The 27,043-nt window shown below is 45.5% G+C and overlaps 2 protein-coding genes across 3 annotated transcripts; both read right to left on the reverse strand.

Moving 5' to 3' along the window:
• On the reverse strand, positions 1-17,325 carry plppr3b (phospholipid phosphatase related 3b). Of its 2 annotated transcripts, none has more exons than XM_085448023.1 (8): positions 17,155-17,325; positions 10,639-10,747; positions 9,676-9,861; positions 9,030-9,156; positions 8,743-8,938; positions 8,587-8,644; positions 8,066-8,239; positions 1-7,486 (listed from the first exon to the last, which is right to left on the reverse strand). In XM_085448023.1, exons 2-8 carry the CDS (start codon positions 10,741-10,743, stop codon positions 6,086-6,088), a joined length of 2,247 nt encoding a protein of 748 aa, XP_085304149.1. In that variant the 5' UTR covers positions 10,744-10,747; positions 17,155-17,325; the 3' UTR covers positions 1-6,085. The 2 variants fall into 2 exon arrangements, with proteins under 2 accessions (XP_085304149.1, XP_085304150.1); XM_085448024.1 differs by lacking the exon at positions 17,155-17,325 and adding an exon at positions 14,493-14,939.
• A 1,043-nt stretch (positions 17,326-18,368) lies between these two features.
• med16 (mediator complex subunit 16) lies at positions 18,369-26,837 on the reverse strand. Its single transcript, XM_085447484.1, has 16 exons — positions 26,776-26,837; positions 25,470-25,654; positions 25,287-25,394; positions 24,912-25,081; positions 24,511-24,792; positions 24,281-24,430; positions 24,075-24,180; positions 23,778-23,915; positions 23,106-23,320; positions 22,560-22,766; positions 21,441-21,651; positions 21,238-21,371; positions 20,852-21,044; positions 19,381-19,597; positions 18,786-18,869; positions 18,369-18,715 (listed from the first exon to the last, which is right to left on the reverse strand). The coding sequence occupies exons 2-16, from the start codon at positions 25,606-25,608 to the stop codon at positions 18,589-18,591; spliced, it is 2,481 nt and encodes an 826-aa protein (XP_085303610.1). The 5' UTR covers positions 25,609-25,654; positions 26,776-26,837; the 3' UTR covers positions 18,369-18,588.
• Between the last annotated feature and the right edge of the window lie 206 nt (positions 26,838-27,043).

Raw genomic sequence — 27,043 nt, forward strand, 5'->3', positions numbered from 1 at the left:
TGATGAAGAACGAGCTTTAATTGGAACCACAGAGCATGCACCTGAAACAGCTTCTTCAGCTCTTTTTATAGCAGCACTTTATACACTCATATGATGCTTCATGGTTTTACATTCAGATGAGAGCGCGCTGATTTAGAAACATCACATGCAACAACACACGGACACGGGAACAGCAGGACGGACCGCCTCGTATTTACAGACCGATTGTTTCAGGATGTTATTCTTCTGAGCTCCTATTGTCCTCAAACCAACATTTACATGATGGAACGAATCAGCATGCGTGATGTCATCAAGCAGCACACAGCTCTTTGATTACACCCCCAAAGCAGAGGGGTGTTTCCTATACACGGCTTTTCAGTCACAAGACATTAGCGTGCAAGCCACTGTCTGGGCCTGCCTGAAACTCTGGAAGTGATAAACACAGGTATAGTGCTGCCAGAAGATCACTCCATTACTTTTTTCCAAATGCAAAATAAAATATTCACTGTTAGCTTAATTAGGTGAAATTTAGTCATGGCTTTAAGTGGATCTGAGTGATCGTAGCTCAATTGGTCTGCACAAAAACAAACAAAAAAAAAAAAATCAAGAAAAAGCAGCAGTCACAAGCATGATGTCACAAGCATGTGTCCATCAAGTGGACTGATGTCGTCACGGAATAATCAAGTGTAAGGTCAGGTTTTACCGTGAGCTCAGATCAGTGAGAGGAGGTTGAAGGAGGATCAATGTTTGTGACATCAGAGAGAACTCTGTTGATAGGAACAGTGCGAGCTCCATCGAGTGGACTGAGACTCAGGTGGAAACAGCTTTACATGAACAGACCAGGGACATCCCCGAGCTCACGAAGGTGCTGTTACTGTGACATGAGCATAAATATGGGCTCAGTTGTTTCTGCTGGCAGTTATTAAAGTTGATGTTACATATGTTAGGATTCAGACATTAATCTGATCAACACGGTCAGAGCTGCATTTTCACAGACATGTGTGCGGTGTGTATGGCCCTGGGAGAGAAAAAAGCTCTCTCTGTGTGCACACTGCTGAGAAAAGTCACGCAGACACGTTTTAATTACAAACTAATTGTCATGCAGAGCAATGCATAACTGCAGTGTTTCAGCACAAGTGCAGTCATACAGCCATGGAATCTTGAGTTTAATAAATACGCAGCATCACAGGCCATAAAGCTAACATTTATGGACGTAACATGGTTACTATGTAACTCGGGTCGGATCTCACTGTGAATCATGTTCACAGTTTAGGTCAGCAGTTCTGCTCTCCTCTGGATCAATCCTGCCTCCGTCTAAGCTGCAGATGTATTTATAACCCTGACTTTAACTTTACTAAGAAAAATGTCTGAGTGAGAGAAGACACATCAGGGAGGATAGAGCTGCGAGCAGCATGGAAGAAGTGATGAAGACTTCATGTTAGTTAGCCTCCGTGCTGAAACAGCGATAGAAGCAGAAACGTGTGCATCAGGTGCACAGCGGTCATTAAACAGCACTACACCTGTGGTGATGAACCAGCTAAATGATGAGATAAACTTTAAAATGTGAGCGAAAAAACAACCACACCCCTCTGTGGTGACGTGGTTGTATGACATCCAATATATCAGGCAAGTCTTGAGCAATGTGCACATGATATCACACAAGAATCCTGAATAAAACCAAAAGGTTGTTTTTTTTTTTTTAAAACCAAATGTATTGCCCTCTGGTGGTCATAAAAGCAGAATGCAACTTTAAAGAGGACATGAAACGTTACACATATAAAGCATAATTTACATACAAAAACTGACAGATGTAAGAAATAAATGCTTAAAGTTAAAAGTTGTTTAGAGCCATCTTCTGTCAGTGATGTCATGTGGTTGCCATTTGTGTTGCCCCTGGCTGCAACAATGAGTTTATGTTAAACTGAGGATATACTGTCCACTTTCACTGTCTGTCTCTTTAGCAGTAAGCGGCTGTTTGCTGTTTGGCTAGCTGCACTCAAATTGGAAAATCCAGCCATTAGCCATAATATTCGGGTTTGTGTGGAGGAGAGCCTGTTTGAGCCAGGTGACAGGTGTTTACTTGACCTACACGAACTGATTTTTCTTCCTCTGACCAAGTGTACCAAGCAGCAGAATCAGCTGATGCGATCAGCGTTAATTTATGCAACAAAATAATTTCTGTTCCCAAAAACATCCAGACAGTTTACAACATAACAGCCCAATACATGCACAACAAAGCACAAATGTAACTATTTTTTTTTACTGAAGCACAACTGGGAATACCATCAGCACGTCTGCATCGAAAACAGGTGGATGTGAAAAAAACCCAAGAAAGTGGAGCCTCTGAGGAAGAGATGCCACACTTTTTGGTGACCCTTTGTTTCTTCCTCACATCATCTCACTGACTGGATTACTTCATATTAGAAGTGAGGAAAAGCAAAGCCCAAATACACTACCAGTTAAACGTTTGGACACACCTTATTTAATGTGTTTTCTTTATTTTTATTACTGTTGACACTGTGAGAATCTACAGTGTCAACAGATGGTGGTGGTCATAAAAGCAGAATGCAACTTTAAAGAGGACATGAAACGTTACACATATAAAGCATAATTTACACCACTGAGGCATCAAAACTATGAATAAACACATGGAATTATGTAGTAAACAAAAAAGCGTGAAATAACTCAAAAAATGTTTTATATTTTAGATCCTTCGTAATAGTCCCCCTTTGCTTTGATTACTGCTTTGCACACTCTTGCCATTCTCTTGATGATCTTCATGAGGTAGTCACCTGAAATGGTTTTCCAACAGTCTTGAAAGAGTTCCCAGAGATGCTGAGCACTTGTTGGTTCTTTTGCCTTTACTCTGCAGTCCATCTCATCCCAAACCATCTCCATTGGGTTTAGGTCAGGTGACTGTGGTGTCTGTGCGGGATTTATCAGGGCTCTAATCTGAGGTGCTGTTAACTTGTGATTTCTGAGCCTGGTGACTCGGGTGAATTTATCCTCAGCAGCAGACTCCTTTGTCTTCCTTTCCTGGGGCGGTCCTCATGTGAGCCAGTTTCATCATAGTGCTTGGTGTTTTTTGCGACTGCTCTTGGGGACACTCAAAGTTTTAGCAATTTTCCGGACTGACTGACCTTCAGTTCTTAAAGTAATGATGGACTGTTTCTCTTAGCCGATTGGTTCTTGCCATAATATGAATTCTAACAGTTGTCAAAGAGGGCTGTCAGCTGTATACCAACCTGACTTCTACACAACACAACTGATGGTCCCAAACCCATTAAGAAGGGTGAGACACAAATGAACCCTGACAAGGCACACCTGTGAAGTAAAAACCATTTCAGGTGTCACATCATGAAGCTCATTGAGAGAAGGCCAAGGGTTTGCAGCATTGTCAACAAAGTAAAGGGTGGCTTCTTTGGAAAATCTAAAATATAAAACATTTAAAGTTATTTATCAATTTTGTTTTTGCTACATTTGATGTCTTCAGTATCTACAATGTAGCCAGCTGACTGCATGGCTTGGTACACCCAACCTGATGAGGAAAATCTGGATTGTGAGACTCCAGCTTGTCACTCTGGTGGCTCAAACAGGCTCTCCTCCACACAGGTCTCGTTTCTAAAGTGCTTTACGAACCCGAATATTAATGCTAATGGATTTTCCCATTTGAGTGCAGCTAGCCAAACAAGTTTCAACAATCAGTTTAACATAAACTCATAGTAACACAACAATTAGTTTTTAGTTTCCTTATTTTCCTCTGCGTTATCAGTTCTGTCCTAACCTAAACTAATGTCTATTACCTGAAACCAACCAACCACATGCTGTCATGTTCCATACTGACAGAAGATGGTGCTAAACATATTTTTAAAACGTTATATTTCATCGCTTATTTCTTAAATCCAGCTTTACAGACAGAGTCACATCTATGTCAGTTTTTGAGAGCAGGTCTCCATGATGGGAATTAGCCTATATATGTGGAACGCTTCATGTTCTCTTTAAGGTATTTCTTGATTCGTCCATGTCTGCTGCAGACAGTGGATTTTAACAGCAAAAAAAATGATCACGATGACCCTAATCCTGTCCTGTCAGAATATGTAATATTTTAAAAATTGTTCTCTTAAATCTCAGCAATCAGGGAACAACAAAAGTCTTTCTACCTCATACAGACTGAAAAGTCTTTTTAGAGATTAAACATCTGCTACAGATTGAATCATTTCATCTGTGGACGAGGCTTAAAAGAAATGGTTAGGGGGTTGGGGTCATAACAGATGAAGACCTCACAGAGTTAAACCAACCTGAATCACAAGGTGACCCTAAGCTGGATAAGAAGCTAAGAAGATGAATGTTTGGATGGCAGAATATGCAGGTTTATCCAAGAAAATAGAAACTTCGATCTGGTATTAAGTGTACGGTTATATATGTCAGTTTAGCTGGTCAAAACACCACAAGTTGTCCATAATTTTGCTCTGAATCACTATCGTTGAGCTAAAAAACTTTTTAGCAACGCTACGTTAATTATAATTGGTGTTTCAGATGTTTCATAGAGATGTTGATCTCTGTGGACAATCAGGACATGCATAATCAATCAAATAAGTAATCTTGTTTAACTGAAACATAAACTTTCTGTAGACAGAAATAAATAACTTTACTGTGAAGCCATGGCTTTAACACCATTTTCCATTCCGATTCTTTGAAGAAACATTTGATTAATATTCACGCACGTAAACCTTCGGCCGTCTTTCGCACTTATAAAGCTCTGAAATAAAATCACCTAGTTTCTTTTTAAACCTAAACGTCTGTGACGAGATTTAATCTCATGTCGGTCCATTAGTAATAAGTACTATCATTCACACACAAAAACAAAACGCTCACAACCTCCACCAATCAGACAGCAGCACACACAAACAAACAAACATGCTGAGAATCACTATAGCAACCAAACCATCACACCAGAGAGGCAAGAAATATACAATCTGAATTCGACTGCCAACATGGCCGCCATCACAGAATCCATAACTGGAGGGGTTGGGTTCTGCTGCTGGGTTCTTATTTGTCGCAGGGTTATGGTTTGTCGCAGGGCTACGGTTTGTTGGAAGGTTAGGGTTTGTTGGAGAGTTCTTGTTTATTGGAAGATTTTTGTTTGTTGGAGGGTTCTTGTTTGTCGCAGGTTTAGGGTTTGTTGCAGGGTTCTTGTTTGATGGAGGGTTAGAGTTTGTCAGCGGGTTCAGGTTTATCAAAGGGTTCTTGTTTGTCGCAGGTTTAGGGTTTGTTGGAGGGTTCTTGTTTGTGACAGGGTTCTTTGTTTGTCGCAGGTTTGTCATAGGGTTCTTGTTTGTTGCAGGGATCTTGTTTGCTGCAGGGTTAGGGTTTGTTCGGGTGTTTCAAAAATTTACTGTTTGAGTTTGTCTCTGTGCTTTGACTTTGAGCTGTTTATTGAATGAGTTCCTTTCTTCTTAGAGGCTCAACACAGTGGACAGCATCTCTTCGGCACAGATGGAGGTGTTCCTTTCTGGATCACAGAACAATTGGGTCAGTCTGTGTCAGTCTAAAGAAGTTTGTGATTGGATTCCTTCAGGATTAATACTGTCCTTTAGCCACAGCCTGAATCCTTTCTAAAGTTAAAGTCACTGAACAGGAAACTGAATGGGTGGAAGAGCAGAGGTACCTCAGCACCATCACTGACCAAAAACAGTGAGATCATCTGATAAATGTGAACAACACCTCTGTCTCTGTTTATAACCACTGAATCCATCCTTCTTGGGATGATTTCTTTGGATAGCAACTTATCTCAAGCATAATAATAATAATAATAATAATAATAATAATAATAATAATAATGTCCTCTGTGGTGGGTTCACTTGGAAAAATAAATAGTTGCAATAGCATTGATGTCCTCCTAGACTCTCTGAGAGGTAAGATGTCTTTTTGTGAAGAGAAACTGTCCAAGTGTTGAGCTCCTAAACCTTGAGCTCATCATCTCCTGGGTGGAAACCTCTTCTCACAGCTTGTTGCTTGCATAGCATCACGCTCCTTGTTGCCAACCAGGTTTTATGCTGTTAGTGACCAGTTTCAGAGTAAGGCTTTTATTTTGAAAGGTAACAGGCTAATCTTTGAACCTCCGTCCCTGCAGACTCTTATAATAGTTCTCCTGCTCAGTCTGGTTACGGATCTCTCGCTCCAACAGAACCAGTGCTGTCTTGCGCCTCATGGCCATCTCCCTGCGCTGAGCATCTGATGACATCTCTACCTGCTGGTGAGGTGGGCTTGAGGATATGGTAGGGTCGACAGTGGCGCATGGTGAGGCAGAGCGGCGTGGGTGGAAGCTGCTGCTGCTGCGGCTGGCCGAATCTCCTCGATTCAGGTTAGAGAGGTTGTAGGTTTCTCGTGGGTCTCCCCCATTGGATGCCCCCACCCACTCCCATGGGTTACCATTACCTGATGGGGGCTGGGCCTGGGGAGGAAGCGGGACTTGGACAACAGGATAGTGGGGTGCATGGGCATCCACTGTGATGATACCTGGCCCCTCCCGTGGTTGCTCAAAGGGGTGGCGGTAGTGTGGCGAGTCGGCAGCGGAGGAGATGGCAGAGCAGGTGGATGTGGTTTCGGAGGACTTCTCCCCAGAGGACGAGGACGGCAGGAGGCCCTGCTGCTTGGAGATGGCAATGACTTGCATGAGTCGTGGCTGGTTGGCAGCACCACGCCCGGACGCCTCCCCGGTTGTCTTCTCCCGGATGGCGAGCCACTTGGCTCGGGTTAGGGCACTTTTTGGAGAAACCGGTGGGGGTCCTGCTTCTGGGATCTGTGGGGGTCTGGGTGTTGCCACAGCTTTGGCCCCCCCTGGAGGTGGAGTGGGGTTGCGACTTGCGTTTGCCCTCCCGGCATGCACTGCAGGCTGGTAGATCGGGGCTTGAGAACCGCCATCGTCAGTCCCCACAGAGCCTACCTCAGAGCCGTCTTCACTGGTTTCGTGCTCTGCCTCGTCCCGAACACCCATACCTCGCATCTCCATCGACTTCTGCTTCCACTCCGACACCAGCTGCTGTGACCGCATAGGGTCCATGGGCACCTGAACAGCCTTCAGACGGCGCTGCACTGGCTGCACTGGCTGGACCGGCTGCACCGCCTCCTCAGAGGCATCGTTGGCCCCCAGTACACCATTTACATTCATGCTAGCTCTTGGTAGCGTGTTGCTGAAGGTCACCATGGTCTCCTTTCCCATGGGGCTTCGGGGAGCCAGCAGCTCTACATCCACACTGGCCCTCTTCAGACTTCCCATTGAGCCCTTCTCCCTCTGCAGGGGCCCCAGGCCATCCAGCCGGTCCATGGGAGCCGGAGCTGCTGCTATCTCATCGTTACTCTCTGAGGCAGAGGCAGGGCCTTTGTTATAGACCGACTCGTGTCCCCGCTCAGTCAGTGCTCGGAGAGGGTCCGCCTTTAGGGGTGGAGGAGGTGGGGGTGGAGTGATGTCATCAGATGATTTGAAGTTGGCGACAGCGTGAAGGGCCTGACGGAGGAGAATAAAATCTTGTGAGTCTTTGGAGAGTCACAAACCTCAAAAATACTCTGAAACCTGATCTAATCGTCAGATCAAACCTCAGAGACCAGCACCAAGATCTGTTACATTATTACCAACCTCTTCAAAAACAACTAAATCTCCCGGTTTCAACAACTGAGTCGGTGTCTTTGGATGATATTCTATTAAATCAGGCTTTGAATTATTTGAAAGTCTTAGCTGTGTTTTTCAGGCTGAATGATTAAAGCTGCCTCAGTGACCTTCTGTCTGTATTTTAGGTGCTGTTCAGATGTTTCTTTGTGCTGGCAGGTTTAATATTCCCTCATATTCAGTTGGATATTCAGCCCATCATCTCTTTGTGAAGCTCCTCGGCTGAAGCTTATTGGCTAAATCAAGATTTGAGTCACTTGGAGCTGCAGAGCTGTTGGTTTTTGATCTACCATCAGCCTCCGGTTTAAGCTGATGCAGTCGCCATGACAACACCAACACAAAGCCATGTCCATGACAACAGCTGCAGACTCTGGAGCTCCATCAGACAGAAACACACACCAGATGTGTCCTTTATCTCACCAGGTAGGCGGCGATGAAGGCTCCAATGAGGAAGCCCACATAGACGTCGATGGGGTGGCTACGATGCTGTGTGATCTGAGTCAGGCCAGTCAGCGCTGCAGCAATGGCAAATGCAAACACCAGCACGGGTTTGAGCAGCTTGGTGCTGTCTGAGATGGTCGAATTAAAGTACATCTGACAGGAAACAGAAGCTAACATCAGAGAATGCCATGATACAGCAAATTCAACACATCTTTATCAAGACAAACAAAACTGAGCAGTACAAGCAGACCTGACACAATTTCCTAAAGACATTTTTAAAAATGTGAACATTGTTTATTCTTATTTATTTTTGTGTAAAATGAATTTATTCTGGGATGGAAAATTTAACTTTAATCCGAGTCTAAAATCAGCTTTTAATTTACATGCGTTAAAAGCAGCATGGCCGACCCAGCATTTCTGGGCTGAACCTGAACTCTGACCACTGGACCTAAAATCACACGAGCTTGTTTCTGTGGGAAGGTTTTCTTTGTCGCACTTACAGAAACATAAACAGCAGCAAACGCTGACAGAGTTGCATGCTGGGAAGGAAACGTCTTTCTGTAAGAAAAGGAAGAAAAAAAAAAAAAAAAAAACATGCCTCAATGATCAGTCTGAAAACTTCAAACAGCGACACAAACAGGAAGTACGGCAAGCACCTCGCAGCCATGATGGCGTGCTCATCCTGCCCAGAGCAGATGTCTGTGGTGATGTAGGCATTCTTGTCACATGACACACCCGCCAGAGTATAGTTAGGTTTGCAGACAGTGAGGAAGAATGGTGCGTGGTACCCCGTGGACAGCTGGATGATGTCAGTGAGCAGCGCGGTCGCACACAGGCCGAACACGTGCACACCTGCAGGAACACTTTTGACATGTAAGACTGGTGGCAGGTCACAGGGTACAGACAGGTGGATGTTCAGCAGGTTCTGCAGACACAGTCATACCTACGAAACGGACCGTCCTCCTCAGGAAGGAGTTGAAACTGCAGCCGCCAGCGTTGATGCTTCCCTCAGCTCGGCGGAGTTTCAGACGGGACTGCAGGCAGTAGATTGCTCCTTCCACCAGCATAATCTGGGGCACAAAACAAATCCACCTCAGCAGCTTGAAGCAGGACAGGCTGTCCCCGCCCACTTTCTACAACCACCAAACATGAAATACTAGTTTATGCACAGGTGGAGATGTACAGGTGAGGAAACCAAAGACACCAAAGACTTCCAAACATCTGAGGTATTTTCATTGTTCATGAGGTCAGAATGGAGAGTCGGGGTACCCCATCAACCATCCAACCACACACCCACCCATCCACCAGCAACTAATCACTTACCAACTTACAAACACCTATTAAACCACTCAACAGTCATTGGCCAACCACCAATCACCTATCCAACCAAACAACCAACCATCCACCAATCACTCATCCATCGACCAACCCTTCATTCAGCCACTCAAAAACTAAACCACCCACCCATCAATCACATATACCAAGCATCACCTCCAGTCATCTTCTTAGCCTTCAATCCGACTAGGCAAGTGCGCCATCACTAAAAACATATTCCTACATAATCAATAAATTCTAATAAATTATGGTACTGAAGCAGCAGGTCCAGCGAAGGCGAGGCTTAGAAGCATCAACAGTGGGATCAGCTCATCTCCTCCATCCACGTACGGCATACTCAAATCTCTGTCGTGGCACCGGAAACCCACTTGAGCCGGCTTCACCACATCGGTCAGCTCCAGGAAGTACAGCGACACCATAGAAGAAGCCACAATGGGCAGCTGCATGCAGAAAAACAGATAAACATCTGTTAATGGGATCATCTGATCCTTGTCGACACGGCAGGAAGTGCTGCCAAAATGTACCGGTAGCTCTGAGTTTACAGGTAGTGTAAACAGGAAGCAGAATCCTTTCATAGCCTCTGTAAGATAAGCTGACCTCTGTTAGTGAGTGTGTGTGATCGCAAGTTTCAAGTTTGGCTCAGTTTGGCTCAGTCTGGAAATCATGACCATAAACTCATGATGTCAGTGGGGGTTTTTTTTTCTTTTTCTTTTTTTTTCCCAGAGGTCCCGGCAGACACGGTCTCCCCATACACCTCCACAGGACCTGAGGTCAGCTGTTGCCCCCTGGTGGTCAGTAAAAAGAGTACAAGTGTAAGAGAACTCAGATTTTACGATTCAGACCCAGAAGCTACATCTATGTTTAGACTGTCTGAGGATCTGAAGCATCAGCGTGTGGTCCATGGGCTCTTCAGATGGTCACTGAGGATTTTCATCAAATACTCGAATTATATTGAAAATTATGTTAATTTGTTCAGGGTTTTTTTTGATTCTCTAAATGAAAATAATTTAATAATAATGGATTGCATTTATATAGCGCTTTTCAGGGCCCTCAAAGCGCTTTCCAAACAGTTCATGCAGAACTTTTATTAAATGAGTTGAATTAAAGCGGAAAGTCTGAAATTCACATGCTGTTTGATTTGAAAAATAGCGCGGTGGACCTGACTGTAGGTACGGTCCTCTGTGTCATGTGACCATTTGTTTGTTTGTTGCTCTCACCTCTACGAAGTAGAAACATGGCAGCAGAGTCAGACTGTCCTTTGGAGGTTTCTTCTTCATCTTCTCTGAGGGTGAGGATGTCATCATCATCATCATCATCCTCATCAACCTATACACGGACGCGCACACACACACACACACACAGATTGAAGCATTATTTCCTGATTATGAAAAAACAAACATTTGAGGCTGAACTTGTCAAATCACAACAGAGCTGCAGGAGGGGCGGTTCCACAGACAGTAAAAACATGGGGCACTTTATGTCAGAGGTATTGATGCAGCCAGCAGGCCCGTAAGTCTTAACTGGAGAGAGCCCGCTGAACCTCAACCTTCAGATCCAGACAATCTCGCACATTCCTTCTTCTTATGGTTCCCACGGAAAGAAGCTCCACTACGCTCAGGCAGGAACCATAAGTTTAAATACCAAGGGACTACCATAAAGATCTTTTAAAATGTCTGAATTGCGCTTGCTCAAAAAAAGAGCTGCATTCAGCGGTTTAAAATGAGACAAGTATCAGAGAAACGTCAGGTTCCACTCGCTGTACTCGGGCAGGGATAGCTCAGTAGGTAGAGTGGTGGCCCCATGATTGGAAGGTCGGGGGTTTGACTCCACTGAACGGCTACCCTGAGGTACCCCTGAGCAAGGTACCGTCCCTACACACTGCTCCCCGGGTGCTGCACTGGTGGCTGCCCACTGCTTCACTGGGTGAATGGGTTAAATGCAGAGGAACTATTTCCCTATGGGGACTAACACGCACACTTTACTTTACACTGTACCTGGCCCGGTTGTGCGTGACATACAAAAAAAGATGTCCCCACCTTCACTCACCTGATAAAGCTCAGAAGATTTTTTTGATCAGAGGTTCAGTAAGGAGTACGACGAGTACGCACATATTCCCATCGTTCATGATAATCAGCCGTACTCAAGATACAGATGCTCCCCTTATTGTTGGATTAATCAACATCCTACATGCAGGCGCATACCAGAAAATCCCCACCTTTGTTGTCTGTGCAAGAGCATGTACAAATTTGTGTGTGTGTGTGTGTGTGTGTATATATATATATATATATATATATATATATATATATATATATATATATATATATATATGTAGATAAATGCTCATCTGTTTTATTGCATCGCTCAGCCATCTTATTTTAGTTTCAATCTTCATGTTAATAGTTTCTAACTTGTCACAGAAGGATGGGAGCCTCTCCAGACATAAGTATTAAAAGAATGTCTTACCAGAGGTTTCTGGAAATAATGTTTACTCTGCAGCTTGCCTCTAAAACAGCGACAAGTTTAGATTTAGTTTACAGAAGCGCTGAATGATGTTTTGCGCTTTATCCCAATGATCGTTCTTATTAATATTTTCACCTTTTGTAACTTTCTCACTCGGTTAGTCATGGCTAAACATGGTGGACAGTATTGATGCTAAAAGGGCTGCTAGGTTTAAATGGGCCTGATAAAAGAGTCAGACTATTCAGTTGCCTTAAATACTTAAAATGTGAGATGGCATTCCTTCAGGAAATCCACCAACTGAATAAAAATGAAGACTTAAAGAAGGATGGGAGGGCAATATATTTCATTCCAATCTTAATTCTAAGACATGTGGGACGGAATAATAAAAAAAATCAAGTTTACTGCGACCACTGTCATCTCAGATCCACACAGAGGTCTCATAATTGTTGACAGGCTCCTTCACAACACGTCTAGCGTGGTTCTGGTCATGCCACAAACTGGGATGATAAATTTATAGAGAAAATAATCTTGTTAATTCCAGATTTGAACTTGCAGGAATTGATCCTGGGGGAGATTTAAACTGTGTAATAATACTGGATCAATCCAGTCATAAATCTATGAACCTAACAAAAAAGGCTAAGCTGCTTTCAACTTTTATGGAGCAGGTTGGAAGTGTTGACCTGTTTTTTATTCCCACAAGGTACAGTAGGTGTTTTTCTTTCTTCTCCTCATCATGCATCACTCATATGGCAGAATAAACTGTTTCTTTGTTGACCAGTCCCTTGGTACCTAACCAGACAGAAAACTTTCAGCTGGTAGGGGCTTTTGTGAAATGATATCCCTCAAAATTAATGATTTTTTTTTTTAGAATTCAATTAAAAATAAAAATAAAATCCGTCCTTCCCTTCTCTGGGAAGCACTAACAGCAGTAATCGGGAATTCTGCTAAAATAAGATGAAAAATACTAAACTGGAGGCGCTCATTAAATCAGTATCCATGGTGGATGGTCAGTACTCCATGGCTGTATCCCAATTGACTGTGTGCACGTTAGCATATGCTACTTCCGGTGCGGAAACTCCTGTGGCGAGCTTTGTTTCCGGTGTCCTATTCGCGCCTGGTTTATAGTCCAAAACAAGTTAAGCAAATGAATGAATCAAGCAGCGATTTACATTTCTATAGATGTCTTGGGCATTTACCCAATGTATCTGTAAATGATGTTCATTGACTTGTTGATATTTTTTCCCCGCACCTCAGGGAAAAAGAGAAAAGGGATTCAAATGTTATATTTCTCAGCTGTCCCTCGTTTATCGCGGGTGTTATGTTCTAAAAATAACCAGCGATAGGTGAAATCAAGTAGCCAATTTTATTTTTTGACGGTGCAAAACGTTTCGTGGACATCGTGGACATACAGTACTGCACTTCAGAGTCACACTGCTAGCGATCGATGCAGCGATTCTGTACTGTACAGGAGAGACGTCACGGAGGAGATCGTCTGCAGCGATCAGGACGCAGGACACAATGTGACGTAAAAAAAAAAAAATAAGCATGCAAACTTGCACTAAAAAAATCTGCGAAACAGCGAGGTGAAAGGTGAACCGCGTTATTAGCGAGGGACCGCTATTTTTAAGGTAAGTCACAACATACTCTTCGTAAATACTAAAGTATAGAAACCGTTACCAGCAATCATTCATTTTTTGTGTGGCTTTTTTCACAGTTTAACAAACATGCTGTGTAGGTGTGTACTTGACTAGCTGATCTCGACATAATGGGGGAAACATCTGGTTTGACTATTCTTCACCTATAGTTTGAATGCTGAACATTTGCCTGTTTAAATCATAAGACCAGTCACTATACACAGATGTGCTTCTGAATGTGGACGATGTGTCTTCTGCATGCAGTAATGCAGTTCTGCTTGTGTTGAGTGATGTAAACAACTGATCGATCTAAACTCTTTAAACGTCAAAATTGATCATTAGATTTTTTATGACACAACAGTGGTGAGTGTTCCCACCTTCTGCTTTTTGTAACTTAACGCGATCTTTCCGTTTTCGAGTTTTGGACATGATTTTGGAGTATATCTTTGCAGTAGCAATTGACTGCAAAGTAAAGCTCCCGGAAATGTACAACCCCACATCCGGTCTCAAACCAGGAAGTTAGCATTTTCTCGTGCACAGGGTCAATTCAGGGTCTGCAGCCTTAAAGTACGCAGCCTCAACGATCCTCAAGGACCGCGTACTTAAAGACCGCTAAGGGCGGAAGTGCGAGGCTTGTGAAATGGGACTGTCTAGCCTCCATTGCGCTGCCCAGGTTGCCTAGCAACCATGATACTAACAGCTGGAAACGTTACATACAGCATTGTTTGACAGAAATGAAGGAGAAAATCTTTTTTTCATTTGTTTGTTTGTTTCTACATGAGCTTTGATCATTCTCTGTAAGATTAAGGTCAGCTATTGAACGGCGTATATTTTAAAGTAAAGGCTTTAAAACCAAGTTTGTACAAACGTCACTAATGTCACATAACTTTGCCGACATGTGGCCAACAGTAATGTTTTCATGTTCTTCGTTATTGAACATTTGCACATAAATAAGTGACATAATATTCAGTACTTACTTAAAGTTTACTCTTCGGACGATCCTCGTCCGCCGTTTTTTTCGGCAGAATTATCCACACCCACCGCCGCGCTATGCATTCTGGGATATGTTAGGTCACGAAGTCTACACCGCCACGTCCTTAAAATTCAGGGAAATGAAGGACGCATTTCAGGGCCGCATTTCGAGCAGCCTTTGAATTGGGACAGCCTTCGTCGCATCGCGGTGACGTAATCGGCCTTGAAATGCAGCCTTTAAGGCTGCAGACCCTGAATTGGGATACAGCCCATCTCTTCTTCCATTGAACCGTTTTAAAACAAGAAGAGCCTCAAACCTGAATTCTGTCTTGATGCCAATAGGGGGCAACAACTGTCAACTTCTTTTGAGGTTTTATAGACATGTGATGTTAGCTTGTTCATCATTTTGTACATGTGACAGCGCAGGATCGCAAAGGGATCGAGATGACCCGGCTGGCATTTGACACATGTTAGCAGCAGCGCCAAGGTGCAGCTTTTATTTTGAAGGTGAGCCCTATCAATTTCCTGTTTTTCCCACAGTTTTCACATCAAGTCATTAGCAAACAAACATGAAAAACTAAAGGTAACCATGACAACCAATGCAGTCACTCTGCAGCTTCTTTGCATCTGATTTTCTTTTATGTTTCCATAGCAACCACTGCTCTTACTTTCAATATGGCTGACAGTTCTTAAGCTATCCAGTTGTTCAGTCTGACGTCACTAGCCGTGTCTGAGTCTAAACTCCGCTGCAGGTCCATATATCAAACGATCACTATGGCATTACTGAGAGTTGAAAAACTGTCTAAAGTCTTTCATCTTTAATAAAATGATCAGCGTTCTGCTCTACCAGGTGTAACAATTGAGTTTAACATCCAGGCATCCATGAAAACGGAATTTATGACATTTAACGGAGTTAGAAGTTAGCAGGGAGTTAGCTCGCTAGCTTCTATCTAAATACAATATAGCATGTCCTGACTGCGGGTTTTGGAAACAAATTAAAACGTACAGCTCTGTTATCACTTCCAGCATAAATGAAGACAGAAAACTAAACAGCAGTGACGTTTGTAGGGTTACTGAAGTTGGGCTAGCTGGTATATGATGTGCTACGTGACCGCTAGCGACACAGCTAAGTTAGCATAATATAAACAAGCTAACTTTTTTTTCCACTCGATAAAAGTTACCGTGAGTGTTCTCGGTGGTCAGGAACAAATGTAATCGCATGGCAGGATGCTGTAAAAGGACCAAACTTCAGCCAGGAGAACAACTGAGATAATCCATCCACAATACGAGGTTAGTCATTCATATACTGCTCCATGGGCTGGGCTGTAGTTACATCCTAAGGTTTTAAAAACTGAGCTTAAATAAATGATTAGCGGTAATAAAAGCCGAGGGAGGTCAACAGTGATCACTGACTGTTTTAGGAGCTTTTTGAGATCAAATAGAAGAAAATACATAACATTAAACATGTTAACAACACAAAAGCCATATTAAACGCAGACTACTTTAGACCCGGAAGTAGGATTCGTCGCGTCATCACTGAACAACCGGATAGGCATAAGACGTCCTGTGAAAACCCTCCCACCAAATTTGCGCCTGAATGAAATGAGCTAGGTAATTTCAGTCACACTGTTTGAAAATGGAGGATTTTCTGTAGTAGGAAGCTGCACACTGATTGGCTCATGAGTTTTCAATCATAAGTCATTAGACAAGCAGATGCGCCCCATTCCCATGTCCACTTTTTTGCAACAGTGGAAACTGGACTTTAGAAAGTAGTGGGCGACATCCCGGTGTCGCTCACTGGTTTCTAAACCGGTGCCATCCACGTTCCTGGCGGTTCCCGTGACCTTTAAAGAGTTTGACCCACCAATCCTGAGCTAAAGATTCAAACACAACAACACAATGACCAGTCAGCTTAAAGACACTGACTGTCTGTCCTCCTCGTCTGCTCGCCGTTTACAGTCATTGTGAGGTCGTGGACGTGACCTCGCAGACCAGCGGGAGAGCTGCGATCTGGAGGAGAGGAGGAAACTTATCCATACAAATTTCTGATGAAAGAAGCGACTGTTTCTGCCTCTGTGCTGTTGACTGCCAGCAGGGGGCAGTCAACAGCACAGCAGTCAAACTTCAAAAGAAGCTGAAGTTGACTGCTGTCGCCCCCTAGTGGCATGGTGTGGGCGGGGTTAGCGCCTCCCTTACACCTCCACCTCAGAGGTTGGAGTGATAAAATCCCATTCAGGGATCCATTCAAAAAATGAAAGGTTAATGCTTCAGCATGTGGTGCCAGAACTCTGACACACCTGAGTTTACTAGAAGAAGATCACATGACCACAGGAAGCAGCTGGACACCGGCTGCTCGGACCCTCCCCCTCACAACACAGACGCCCTCACACCTGTGTTCAGTCATTTCAGAGAACACCACTGAAAATCAGTCTGAAGACAATCAGCTGCACAAAGGAAGCTCTTCATCATCATCACCCTGACACACGTCACATTAATGCCATTTAACAGCTGACCAATCAGTATACAGAGGTCCTCCACCCACTGATGGAGCCGCGCGGACAGACAGACAGGTGGAGGTGCAGCAGGACCGGAAACTGAACAAAGCAGTCCGGATTTTGCACCTCTGCAGCAAAACACACACACACACACACACACACACAGTATCACCTCTGAACATCCACCCGCTTTGGATCCCGTCAGCAGAACCGGAACCTTGCTACGGCTGGGTCTCAGTCCGGTTCCGGTGGGTTCCGTTTCCTGCAGAACAGCGCAGAGACGTCTGTGTGCGGGAGGAACCTGCTGCGGTGTGTGTGTGTGTGTCAGGGTGGGCGGGGCAGAGCGAGCTGTGAAACGTTCCTCGTGCGTGTTGCTGTCAGGTGATCGGAGCCTAAAGGGTTACACTTTGGCGCTGTTTTTAACCCTTCACGCACCTGAAACGTCACAGAGACACGTGATTCTGCCTTTTTTTCTAATCGCCTGAAAAAGCAGCTGAATGCAGGCTGTGGCGCCCCCTGCTGGGACAGGAGGGGGGACATGCTTTTCCCCAGAGGAACCCAAGACAGTCACAGACAGGGAACACTGGGAGGGCTGAAGCTCACCTGCAGCAGGTGTTACTGGCTGAACGTTCTTCTGAAGGCTGGTGCTCTTTAGCTCATTCAGAATCATTTCCAGTTTATTAATATTAAATCCTGAATTCAGACACTGTGACCTGAACAGAGAACATTTTACAAATATCCATGTGGATGGAAGAGAGATAAGAATTTTTACCGACAGGCTTCTCTTCATCATTATATGTGATCACACACACAGAATTAAACCATTACTAAATATGTAGTTTTGTACTCAGGAAAAGGCGGTTGTCTGTGCTCAACCTAAACAGACGAGCAGGTCCACCACAGGGGGGTGCTGTTTCAGAGCTGCTGTCATGATGTGAAAACTGAACTTTGAGTCCTCAGAGTGGTGACTACATGTTTGCATTACCTTTCACTGTGTGTGAGTGAGAGAGAGAGACTTTAAACTGTATTCTCCTATTTTTACCTGCAGCTGGAAATGAGCTGGATAAAAAAAATTTTGACTGAAAGAATCTTTCTCTCTGGTTGATGCACCTCTACCAAGCAGAGTGATGGGCAGACGCAGGTGCTCAGTGCGTCACCTGACAGGTGGTTATGATCAGCTGAGAGAAACGGTGATCACAGGTGTCTTTAAAGTAATTTCTCCCTTAAAGACATTGTGTACACGATGAACCCACCTGACACTTCCTGCAGCATCACTTCTGTTCCCATGGAAACACCCGATGACCCATTTGTTCGTTCCATCAGCGTGATGTGACATGGATGAACCAGCGCTCTCAGGTGTTCGGACACAAAAACAGAAACACCTCGTTCAGTTTGGTTGGCTTTATTAGAAAAATGCTGTTTATGTACAAAGTGCAGCTCCAACGATCAATCGGAACTGGATTCAGTCCCTGTGCCTCACACAGAAACTGGTCTCATGAAGCCGGTTCTCAGCTGGATATTAAAGACCATTTTCAGGAACCTGATTGGTCAATAGGTTTGGGATGTGAATAAGCTCCACACCAACAGGTGATTTAGTGTCACCACTTCAGGTGAACGTGGGTGGGATCCTCCTCCACAGACCGCCACACAAACAGTTCTTAATCCAGCGCTGCTCCCATTGCTTCATGGCGTTTGTCTTGTTGGGAGAACGGAGCATTGTCACGCAGCCGCACCTGAAAGAGGCGGAGCTTAGTGATGTCATTATGAAAGTGGAACATGTGACATCGCTTCCCACGGACTCACCTGGTGCAGGCTTTGCTCTCCTCGGTAGGACAGACGCCCATGTGAACACAACGCAGGTTATCCATCCTCTGGGAGCCAGGAGTCCTGCGAGCACACACAGAAACACACAAGTTACCGTCAGCACAGTCACTGGTACCTTCTCGACTCAACCTGGTTTTGTTTGTTTTCCATTAGAATCCAGTACCAAATAATGTGTGTGGGGTTGTTCTAGGAACTCGGCTGAAAGTCCTGTGACATCATTCGCATGTGACACAAACAGAGGAAGACGTGGAGGCAATGGTGTATCTGCTGCTAGGTCTGTGGCGTTGTTCTTTGTGCAGCTGTGTTCCTCATTGCCAGGTTTCAAAAACGGCGGTATTGATTTTCATGAAGGAGACGCTCTCATGACTCATCGAGTGACGCCACTGACTAGCCAATTGGTGGCATGCAGGCTGCTGACACCTGAGATCGCTTGGAATCCTGGCCAGTGGGTACTAAATTAGTACCTAGTACCAGGTACTACCACCTAATGGAAAATCGTAAAAACCGAGCCGACCCAAGTAGGTTCTAAGTGAAACGGCAGTTATGGAAAGCTGCAGGCTGAGGTGTGCATTACCTGTTGAACACCTCCAGAGGTGTGGGCGGGGCGTTGCTGGGCAGGGACGAGGCCTTGCCAAACTGCAGCCTGAGTGGGTGCTTGCCCTGGAGCTTCACCATCACGCCGTCATTGACAGGCAGCCAGTCCATGCTGGGCACCAGCAGCTGGCTCGGCAGCAGGCAGCACTCGTCGATCAGACTGTCGTCGGGGTCCTGGGGGGCGCCATCATCCCGTGCTGAGTGACAGAAAATGGGAAACTGTTTAGTAGTGGTGACAGCTGAAAACTGCTTCAGCCTCTCTTTGACCTGAGTTCAAGCTTCTCTCGTGCTGAGCTCAGCAGGACAATTGTTTTCAGGGCTCAGGTGAAGTTGATGGTGACAAAGAGCACACGCCACACGTCTGTGGTTCTGGTCATGCCTCAAACTGGGATGATAAGTTCAAAAAATCTTGTTGATTCCAGATTTGAAATCACAGAAATTGATCCTGGAGGAGATTTAAACTGTTTAATAAATTTAAACTGTTGTCAGTCTGCCCCAGAGCAGCTGTGGCTACAACTGTAGCTTGCCTCCACCAGTGTGTGAATGTGACAGTGAATGAATAGTGGAATTGTACAGCGCTTTGAGGGCCCGAAAAGCGCTATATAAATGCAATCCATTTTTATTATTATCATTATTATTAATAATACTGGATCAATGCAGTCATAAATCTATAAACTTATAAAATAGGCTAAGCTACTTTCAGCTTTATGAAGCAGGTTGGAAGTGTTGACCCCCTTTTTTCTTTTAATTTCCCACAAGGCAGGCATTTTTATTTCTCTCCTCCTCTCACTTGTATGGTCCAGATGTTCATCCAAGTCTCAGGAGCAGCAGGGAGGATTTCATATTTCAGGAATCAGTGGAGCGATCTGAGGAATCCTTCCAGAGTGACAACTGACCTGTAGCAGCAGCTAGCTGTGAGTCTGAACTCAGGATTATTTACAGTTTCCATCTTACTGTCAGTTTTACCTACAGAACACCTGTTGCCAAATGCATTGATCCGATTGGTCAGATCTGTTTATTTCCATGTGAAAAGAACCCAACAAAAACAAACAGTAAATTAATTAAGAACAATTTACATGTGGCGGTGAGTGACGGCCCGTGCCATTCTAGTCTGATCTGCTCCGAGGCTGATGGAGGCTTTCATCCAGTTCTCTCTACACTACACATGGATGATTAGATGTTTTCCTCTCTTAGCTGGATGCTTCCTTCTCCTCAAAACTGCTGATGGAACTGCATGGTGTTTGCAGTTGAGGACTTCCTGTTTCACTCACGGCTCCTTCAACAACACCTGGGATCACCTGCACACCTTTGACCTGATTCACTTTAAACAACCATGATTGAGGGAAGACTAACCCGAAACCTCAGATTAAAGCTCATAACCTTTGACTGAACGTGAGAGGACCTGAGGTCAGATAAAGTGGCCCAGTCCTGACCAGAGGTGTGTTGCTTACAGCAGAGCCACAGCTTGGTGAGCAGCCTGAACAGCAGCAGCATGCTGTCCTGGTTGTCCGACGTGGCAGTGAAGGTGGGCAAACAGCCGGGCTTCAGCAGACCCCAGATCCGGATCATCACCAGCATCTCCCTCAGCATCCCCAGAGACGCCCCGTCCCGCATGAAGCCAAACCCGGGCCGGACCATAGAGCCCTATGAGAGCAGCATACATAAACCCGGGGTCAGAGGTCATCAGCCAAACATGATGAGTTCTACTGAGTTCTGCTTCCTGGAGACGAACTGATTGATCTACATCTGCTTACAGCTTCTGTTTCATTGGAATGGTTCCGAGTCACTCCTCCTAACATGGAATAAGGTGTGTGCATCGCCACCCGACTTCACTTACCTGGTTGGGCAGGTTGGCGAGCAAGTACAGGACGAAGTCTCCCACCCACTGGATGAGCTGCTGCAGAGACTGCAGAGGAGGACCATCCAGTACAAACTCCTCCGTTTTCAGGTTGAGCATCACCTTATCGATATCTGAGGAGACATGGAGCCATCAGCCACCACCCACACATGATGGGACACCACCGCCACCTGCGGTCTCACCTGTGTCTGTGTTTTTGGCGCAGATCTCTGTCAGTCGGTCTCCAGGACTCTTGTCCGGCGTGTTGAGGACATGAGGCCTCAGCAGAGACTTGAGGGTGGAGCTGATAGCGATAAGCAGTAGCTTGGCATGGAAGTCACACGCTCGAGCCGCTGTCGCCGTGGAGAGTTTACAGAGAGAAGCCTTCACTGCCACAATGCGTGTCGCCAGAACCTGAAGCACAGAATGGCAAAGGGGAAGTGCTCGAGCCAGAAACATCAGAAACACCCCTTCCTGCGTTCTGCTGACTTTCATCATCTCACCTGTCCTGCATTTTCAAATTAATGGTAAATAATTACTGGGACATTTAATAATGCTGAAAGCAAGACTTTTTTTCTTTTTTAAACACATGTGCTGCCTGGTCCTAACCACAGGGACTACTTCCTGATGTCTGATAAAAACCTGCTACTGTGATTCTGCCTTTGTGAAGCTGATGAGTGCTAACCGCTTCAGCCCTGTTCAGTCACTGAATCTTCCTGATTCATGAAGCAGAACATGAAGAACAAGACAGAAAACTAAACAGCAGTGACGTTTGTAGGGTTACTGAGGTTGGGCTTGTTGGTATATAATGATGTGCTACATAGTGGCTACTGGCTAGCTACACAGCTACAGTTAGCGTAATATAAACAAATTAGCAGAGTGAAGCTGGAGGATGAATGCTAACTTTTTTTTCTCCACTTGATAAAAGTTAACCCGCGGCTTCCCAGTGGTTAGGGACAAATGCAATCGAATGGCAGAAAAAAGATGCTGTAAACGGACCAAACTTCAGTCAGGAGAACAACTAAGATAATCCATCCACAATACGAGGTTAGTCATTTACATACTGCTGCAGGGGCTGGACTGTAGTTACATAGTAAGGTTTTAAAAACTGAGCTTTAAAATGAATAGTGGTAATAAAAACCGAGAGAGGCCGACAGTGATCACTGACTGTTTTTAGGGTCTTGTTGAGATTAAATAGAAACAAAACATGTTAAAAACACAACAGCCTTAATAAACAGAGCAGTTTGGACCCAGAAGCAGGGTTAATATGTCATCACTTAAAGACCCGGCCTTGTGGTTTTCTCCCAGCATGCTTTGCTGACCTGCTGCAGCGCCTGATTCTGCCTCATGTACTCTTCATGCAGCTTCTCCACCAGGTTGTGCACCATGCTGGGCTGCACATGCAGCAGCACATCCCACCAGTCGTAACCCGTCACCATGCAGTACTCCAGCAGGAACAGCAGGTGACGCAGCGTCGTGTTCATCTCCAGCACCTGGCCCATAGAGGGCGACACACGCAGCATGTGGAGCTGACGAAAGAACAAACAAACAAACAGATTAGAATTAGATTTCTGAATGATTCAAAGCGGCAACTGTTCAGATGTCCATCGACTCGTCCTCGGCTCACTCTCTGGAGACCTTATTTGGTTGTTTTGCTTTCAAATTTCTTATTTCACATTTCTCATCAACCCGATTGAGTTACTTCACACAGAAGTCATGTAGGTTACGGAGATGTCAGGATTCCAGAGGAAACAGTTTCTCTGCTAAATTAATCAACTGATAAGAAACCGATCGATCTGATCTCTGATTGTTAACGTGTGGCGTTTTATTGATCTGGGCTGAACCAGAACCCAGCTGTGTGTCCTCACCTTGCCGTGGTTGTCAACTCCAGCCAGAGCCAATGAGGTCCAGGAGAACTGCAGGGCCTTGAAGTGGACGGTGGGGCCGGCGGTTCTCTGGCGCTTGATGGCCGACTCATCTCCAGGGCGCTGTGCCGAGGAGGCGCCGTAGAACACGCCCATGGTGTGGAGGGAGAGGCGGTGCAGGATCTGGATGCTGCCATCATGAAACGCCAGAGCCAGACCTGAAACCACAATGAGATGAGATGGTTACAACAAAGTCCTGCCACCATCTTTAAAGGAAGCCAGATCAACCTTTAACTTCAGGGGTCAGCAGGGTGTCAGACCTGACGGTCCAGAACAAGCATCGCGGTTTAAGATTTGGTAATGGCCCAAAATAAAGTTCACCAGGTAAACGAAACACAGTGACATTACAATGAGGTCGCTGTCTGAGGCTCCTCCTACCAGTGCTGTGAGCAAACACTATGCCGTAACAGACGTGCCATGCCCACAATGACTGTGATTGGCCCGTTTAGTACTCTGATTTCCTCCTACACATTTCTTCTTCTACCGCCATTTTTTCAAATCAACATGAGAACGATCACCCTGACCACAGAAACTCTGAGCTTGATGAAGGTGCTTGGCAGCACGCGTGTACACCTCCCTGAAGAACAACCAGCCATTTCCAGCTCTGAGGCTCACCGAGTCCGGGGCAGAACTTCAGTTCAGTGTTGGAGATGGAGATGGGAAGCTTGGGCAGAGCGACAGCCGACACACGCTCCAGGTCGCTGGTGGTCGTCAGGATCCGCCATTTTAGGATGGTCGGCTGCTTCTCTCCCACTGTCAGAAGAGGTCAAATAAAGAAAGTCAGGGCATTAAATACAAAAGGTCAGTGGTCATGAACACACACACACAGTCTGATTCTTAAAGCCTCTTGTCACTATGCCAACGATTAGCTGGCTGTTACATCACTTCCTGCCTGGTGCTGGGTTTTCTTACCCACAGGCGAACAGTGCTGGAAGATATTATTAACAGGAAGTCCCTCCTTCCTCAGAGACCAGCACTCCACGATGCTGCCGTTCTGATTGGACGCACACAGCAGAACCTGTAAAGCACACACTTCCTCTGAGTTCTGAAGGTCCCGGTGGTCTCGGGTTTAACGGTCACACTTGTCTTATTGATCTGACTGGTCACACTGGTCTTACTTGCTCAGAGTTCTCCCGGGTCAGGAACTTGAGGTGGGTGACAGCGGGGTACTTCTCCCTCCTCAGCGGGTCGGTGGTACAGCGCAGGAAAAGTGAGGGCAGCAGCTCAGTATCAATGCGACATTTCTCACTCACCACACTGACCACCACCTGAAAAAAACAAAGGTAAAATGTCAGGTTAGCATAAGAGGTGAGAGCCCCTTGGTAACGCCAGCATCTTTCGTCCTTACCTTGTAGAACTGCACAGGCGAGGAGCTGCTGCCATCTGTGGCAGCCACCACAATGTTCCCTCCTCCAGTGAAGGCAATATCCGCCAACGCCACGCGCCCTCTCAGCCGGCACAGGCTCTCGCTCGCTGTCAGCAGAGCGCCGCCTGGCTTCAGCAGCGACACAGTCACCAAACCACTCACCGTCACCGCCAGCCAGCCCTCCATCGGCTTACCGCCAAACAGCGTTAAGGACGGTGAAAATTTCACCCGTGAGAACTTCTCCCCGAAGTTTGTGGAGCCAGACTGAAGCAAAAGTAGAAGAGGAGGCAGGGCTTACTCAACTGGTCTCAGTGAGTGTTAAGACACAGAGCTATCACTGCAACGAGCCAGCAGGTGTGTGCACATGTGTGGGCAGCTATTACCATCTCCACGTGCAGTGCCAGCTTGACACCATTGTGCAGCCAGCTGAGAGCGATGATGGGGTCTCCGTCTAGCGAGCTTGATAGGACGCTCTCCCAGCTATTTACCAGGTGATCTGACATTGACCAGCATTTGATCTGCCCGTCGCCGTCTGCAGACAGCAGCCGTGAGCCTGCAGCACGCGCAAACACACAGACACACACGTCACTTCCTGTCTCTCTCAGCAGAACGTGACACTGCAGCATGTACTTACATAAAGCAGGAGAACAGCAGCTTCTCCTGCTGGCACAGTCTGAACAGCTTATAGCCATCAGATTCCAGACCAATAACAGTCAATCAGCTGAGCTCATCTCCAAAACATTTAACTGAAGTCTCACCTGATTGGTCCCACTCCAGACAGGAAATGACCTCAGTGTGTCCAGAGTTGATGGAGAAAACATCCCAGGGGTGCTCAGTGTCGATGATATGGATCATGTGACTCACATCTGAAAACAGAACATCAAGTTCAGCGTGTGTTTGTGTGTTCACCTGTGTGTGTGTGTGTGTGTGTGTGTGTGTACTCTTGTCGTCGTCCTCGCTCTTCAGGTCTGTGGTGAAGGCCACGAGGTTCCTGCAGGACCAGGAGCAGACCAGCGGGATGGAAGGGCAGTGCGTGCTCTTCGGACGCTTCTCCCACTCACACACATAGGCCAGTTCCATGATTCCACCACAGAAGAAGAATCTAGATCCCAGGTGGATGTGTCACCTAAAAAACAGACTAGTCAGCTGCTCTAATCACTTAAACACGATTACTGACCTGTTTGTGTGGATAGAGCAGAGATGAACATGAGTGATCAGACCTCTGCCTTACCACTACATGTGTCAGACAGATGCATGAGCCACGGGCTCTCCAGTGCCACCTTTACCCGAAGTAGTGGAAAGTAAAACTTTCAAAGGGGACAGCACTACAGATAAGTGAAAAAGCAAAGCACAAGTAGAAGGACGAAAGAAAAGGAACATACATGCAAAGAAGAAAGCTCTTAAAACATGTGGTTGTCCACACTGGACTTTCATCAACTCAACAAAGATGCACAGAAAAGAAGGTCAGACACCAACTAGGGAGAATAAGAAGGACAAAGGGGAACAACACTGTAATCCCGTATGTAGCAGGTTTATCATAGAAGCATCCCAGTGTACTTCAGACCCAGCCACACACTCAGACACAAACTGGTTCATCCCAAACACAAACTAAACAACAGTGTATGCTGTGCGGTGCCGTGCTGCAAGGAAAGCTCAAACCTGTACACAGAAGAGGGACTCAGCTGTACATCTGCATCTAAAAGTCAAAGGTCACTCTTTTGAGGATGCCAATGTTCACATTTCGGACAGAGAGGAGTGATGGTTAGTGGAAGAAGCATCTATGTCCACTGTGAACGAACATCTTTGAACAGAGGGCGGGGTTTACAAAACCGACTATTTCCACCCAGATTCACACCTTGGCTCAGGTGTCCTCAACAGGTCACACGATGGGGTGGGGCAACATCTCACAGTGGTTTCACCATTAAACCCCACTGATGGTAATGAGCTCCACCTTCTTTCATACCTTGGTTCTGGTGTTGACTCACGTGATCACTAGTGGGTAAATGACCCAGGATCACCTCTAATGGGGATTAAACACCTGGGACCCTCCACCTTAATTTGTAGAACTGAAGAAGCCTGTTGCACGAAACGTCTTTACAAACTTAAAGCAGTTCAGCTGCTTCTTTTTCAAATTGAACATCAAACTGTTCACCCAGGCCGTGCCAAATAACACCATAGTCACAGTACTCAAAGTACTCAGTCACAACAGTGAATGAGCAGCCGCACTAGCCTCTAGCGTTAGCTCACCTGAAGGTTTTCCGCTTCTGTCACGCAGATGAGAATGAAAATTAGCCGTTTTCCTTTTCCTGTTTTTAAGGCTGTTTAATATTAACTTAAAGTAATTAAAACACCAAAACATTGAAACACCAGACTTGAGTTAAACTCAGCGCTTTTTGCTTGCTGCTGTTAAAAACAAACCGCTCTCTGTTAAAAGGATGTGGGGACCCCGTAGCTGCCTCTACAGCCGCCTGACTATAAAAACTGACGGCACCCCAAAGCTCTACTCAAACAGCGT

The sequence above is a fragment of the Copadichromis virginalis genome, linkage group LG23 (genome assembly GCF_057382275.1).
Source record: "Copadichromis virginalis isolate Kocher_CV1m ecotype Utaka linkage group LG23, C_Virginalis_male_GT1.1, whole genome shotgun sequence".
Taxonomy (NCBI): Eukaryota; Metazoa; Chordata; class Actinopteri; order Cichliformes; family Cichlidae; genus Copadichromis; species Copadichromis virginalis.

Bases quoted from the DNA above. Each gene is read 5' to 3' on its own strand.
- plppr3b (XM_085448023.1), bottom strand. From the start codon at position 10,743: ATGAGGATGATGATGATGATGATGACATCCTCACCCTCAGAGAAGATG. The intron at 9,157-9,675 runs GTACCATAATTT...TTTGTGCCCCAG, and splicing joins TCGCTGGACCTGCTGCTTCA to ATTATGCTGGTGGAAGGAGC. The intron at 7,487-8,065 runs GTGAGATAAAGG...CTCCTCCGTCAG, and splicing joins CCTTCATCGCCGCCTACCTG to GCCCTTCACGCTGTCGCCAA.
- med16 (XM_085447484.1), bottom strand. From the start codon at position 25,608: ATGGAACTGGCCTATGTGTGTGAGTGGGAGAAGCGTCCGAAGAGCACG. The intron at 24,431-24,510 runs GTAAGGACGAAA...TGTTTTTTTCAG, and splicing joins CGCCTGTGCAGTTCTACAAG to GTGGTGGTCAGTGTGGTGAG. The intron at 21,652-22,559 runs GTCAGCAAAGCA...TCTGTGCTTCAG, and splicing joins AGAATCAGGCGCTGCAGCAG to GTTCTGGCGACACGCATTGT.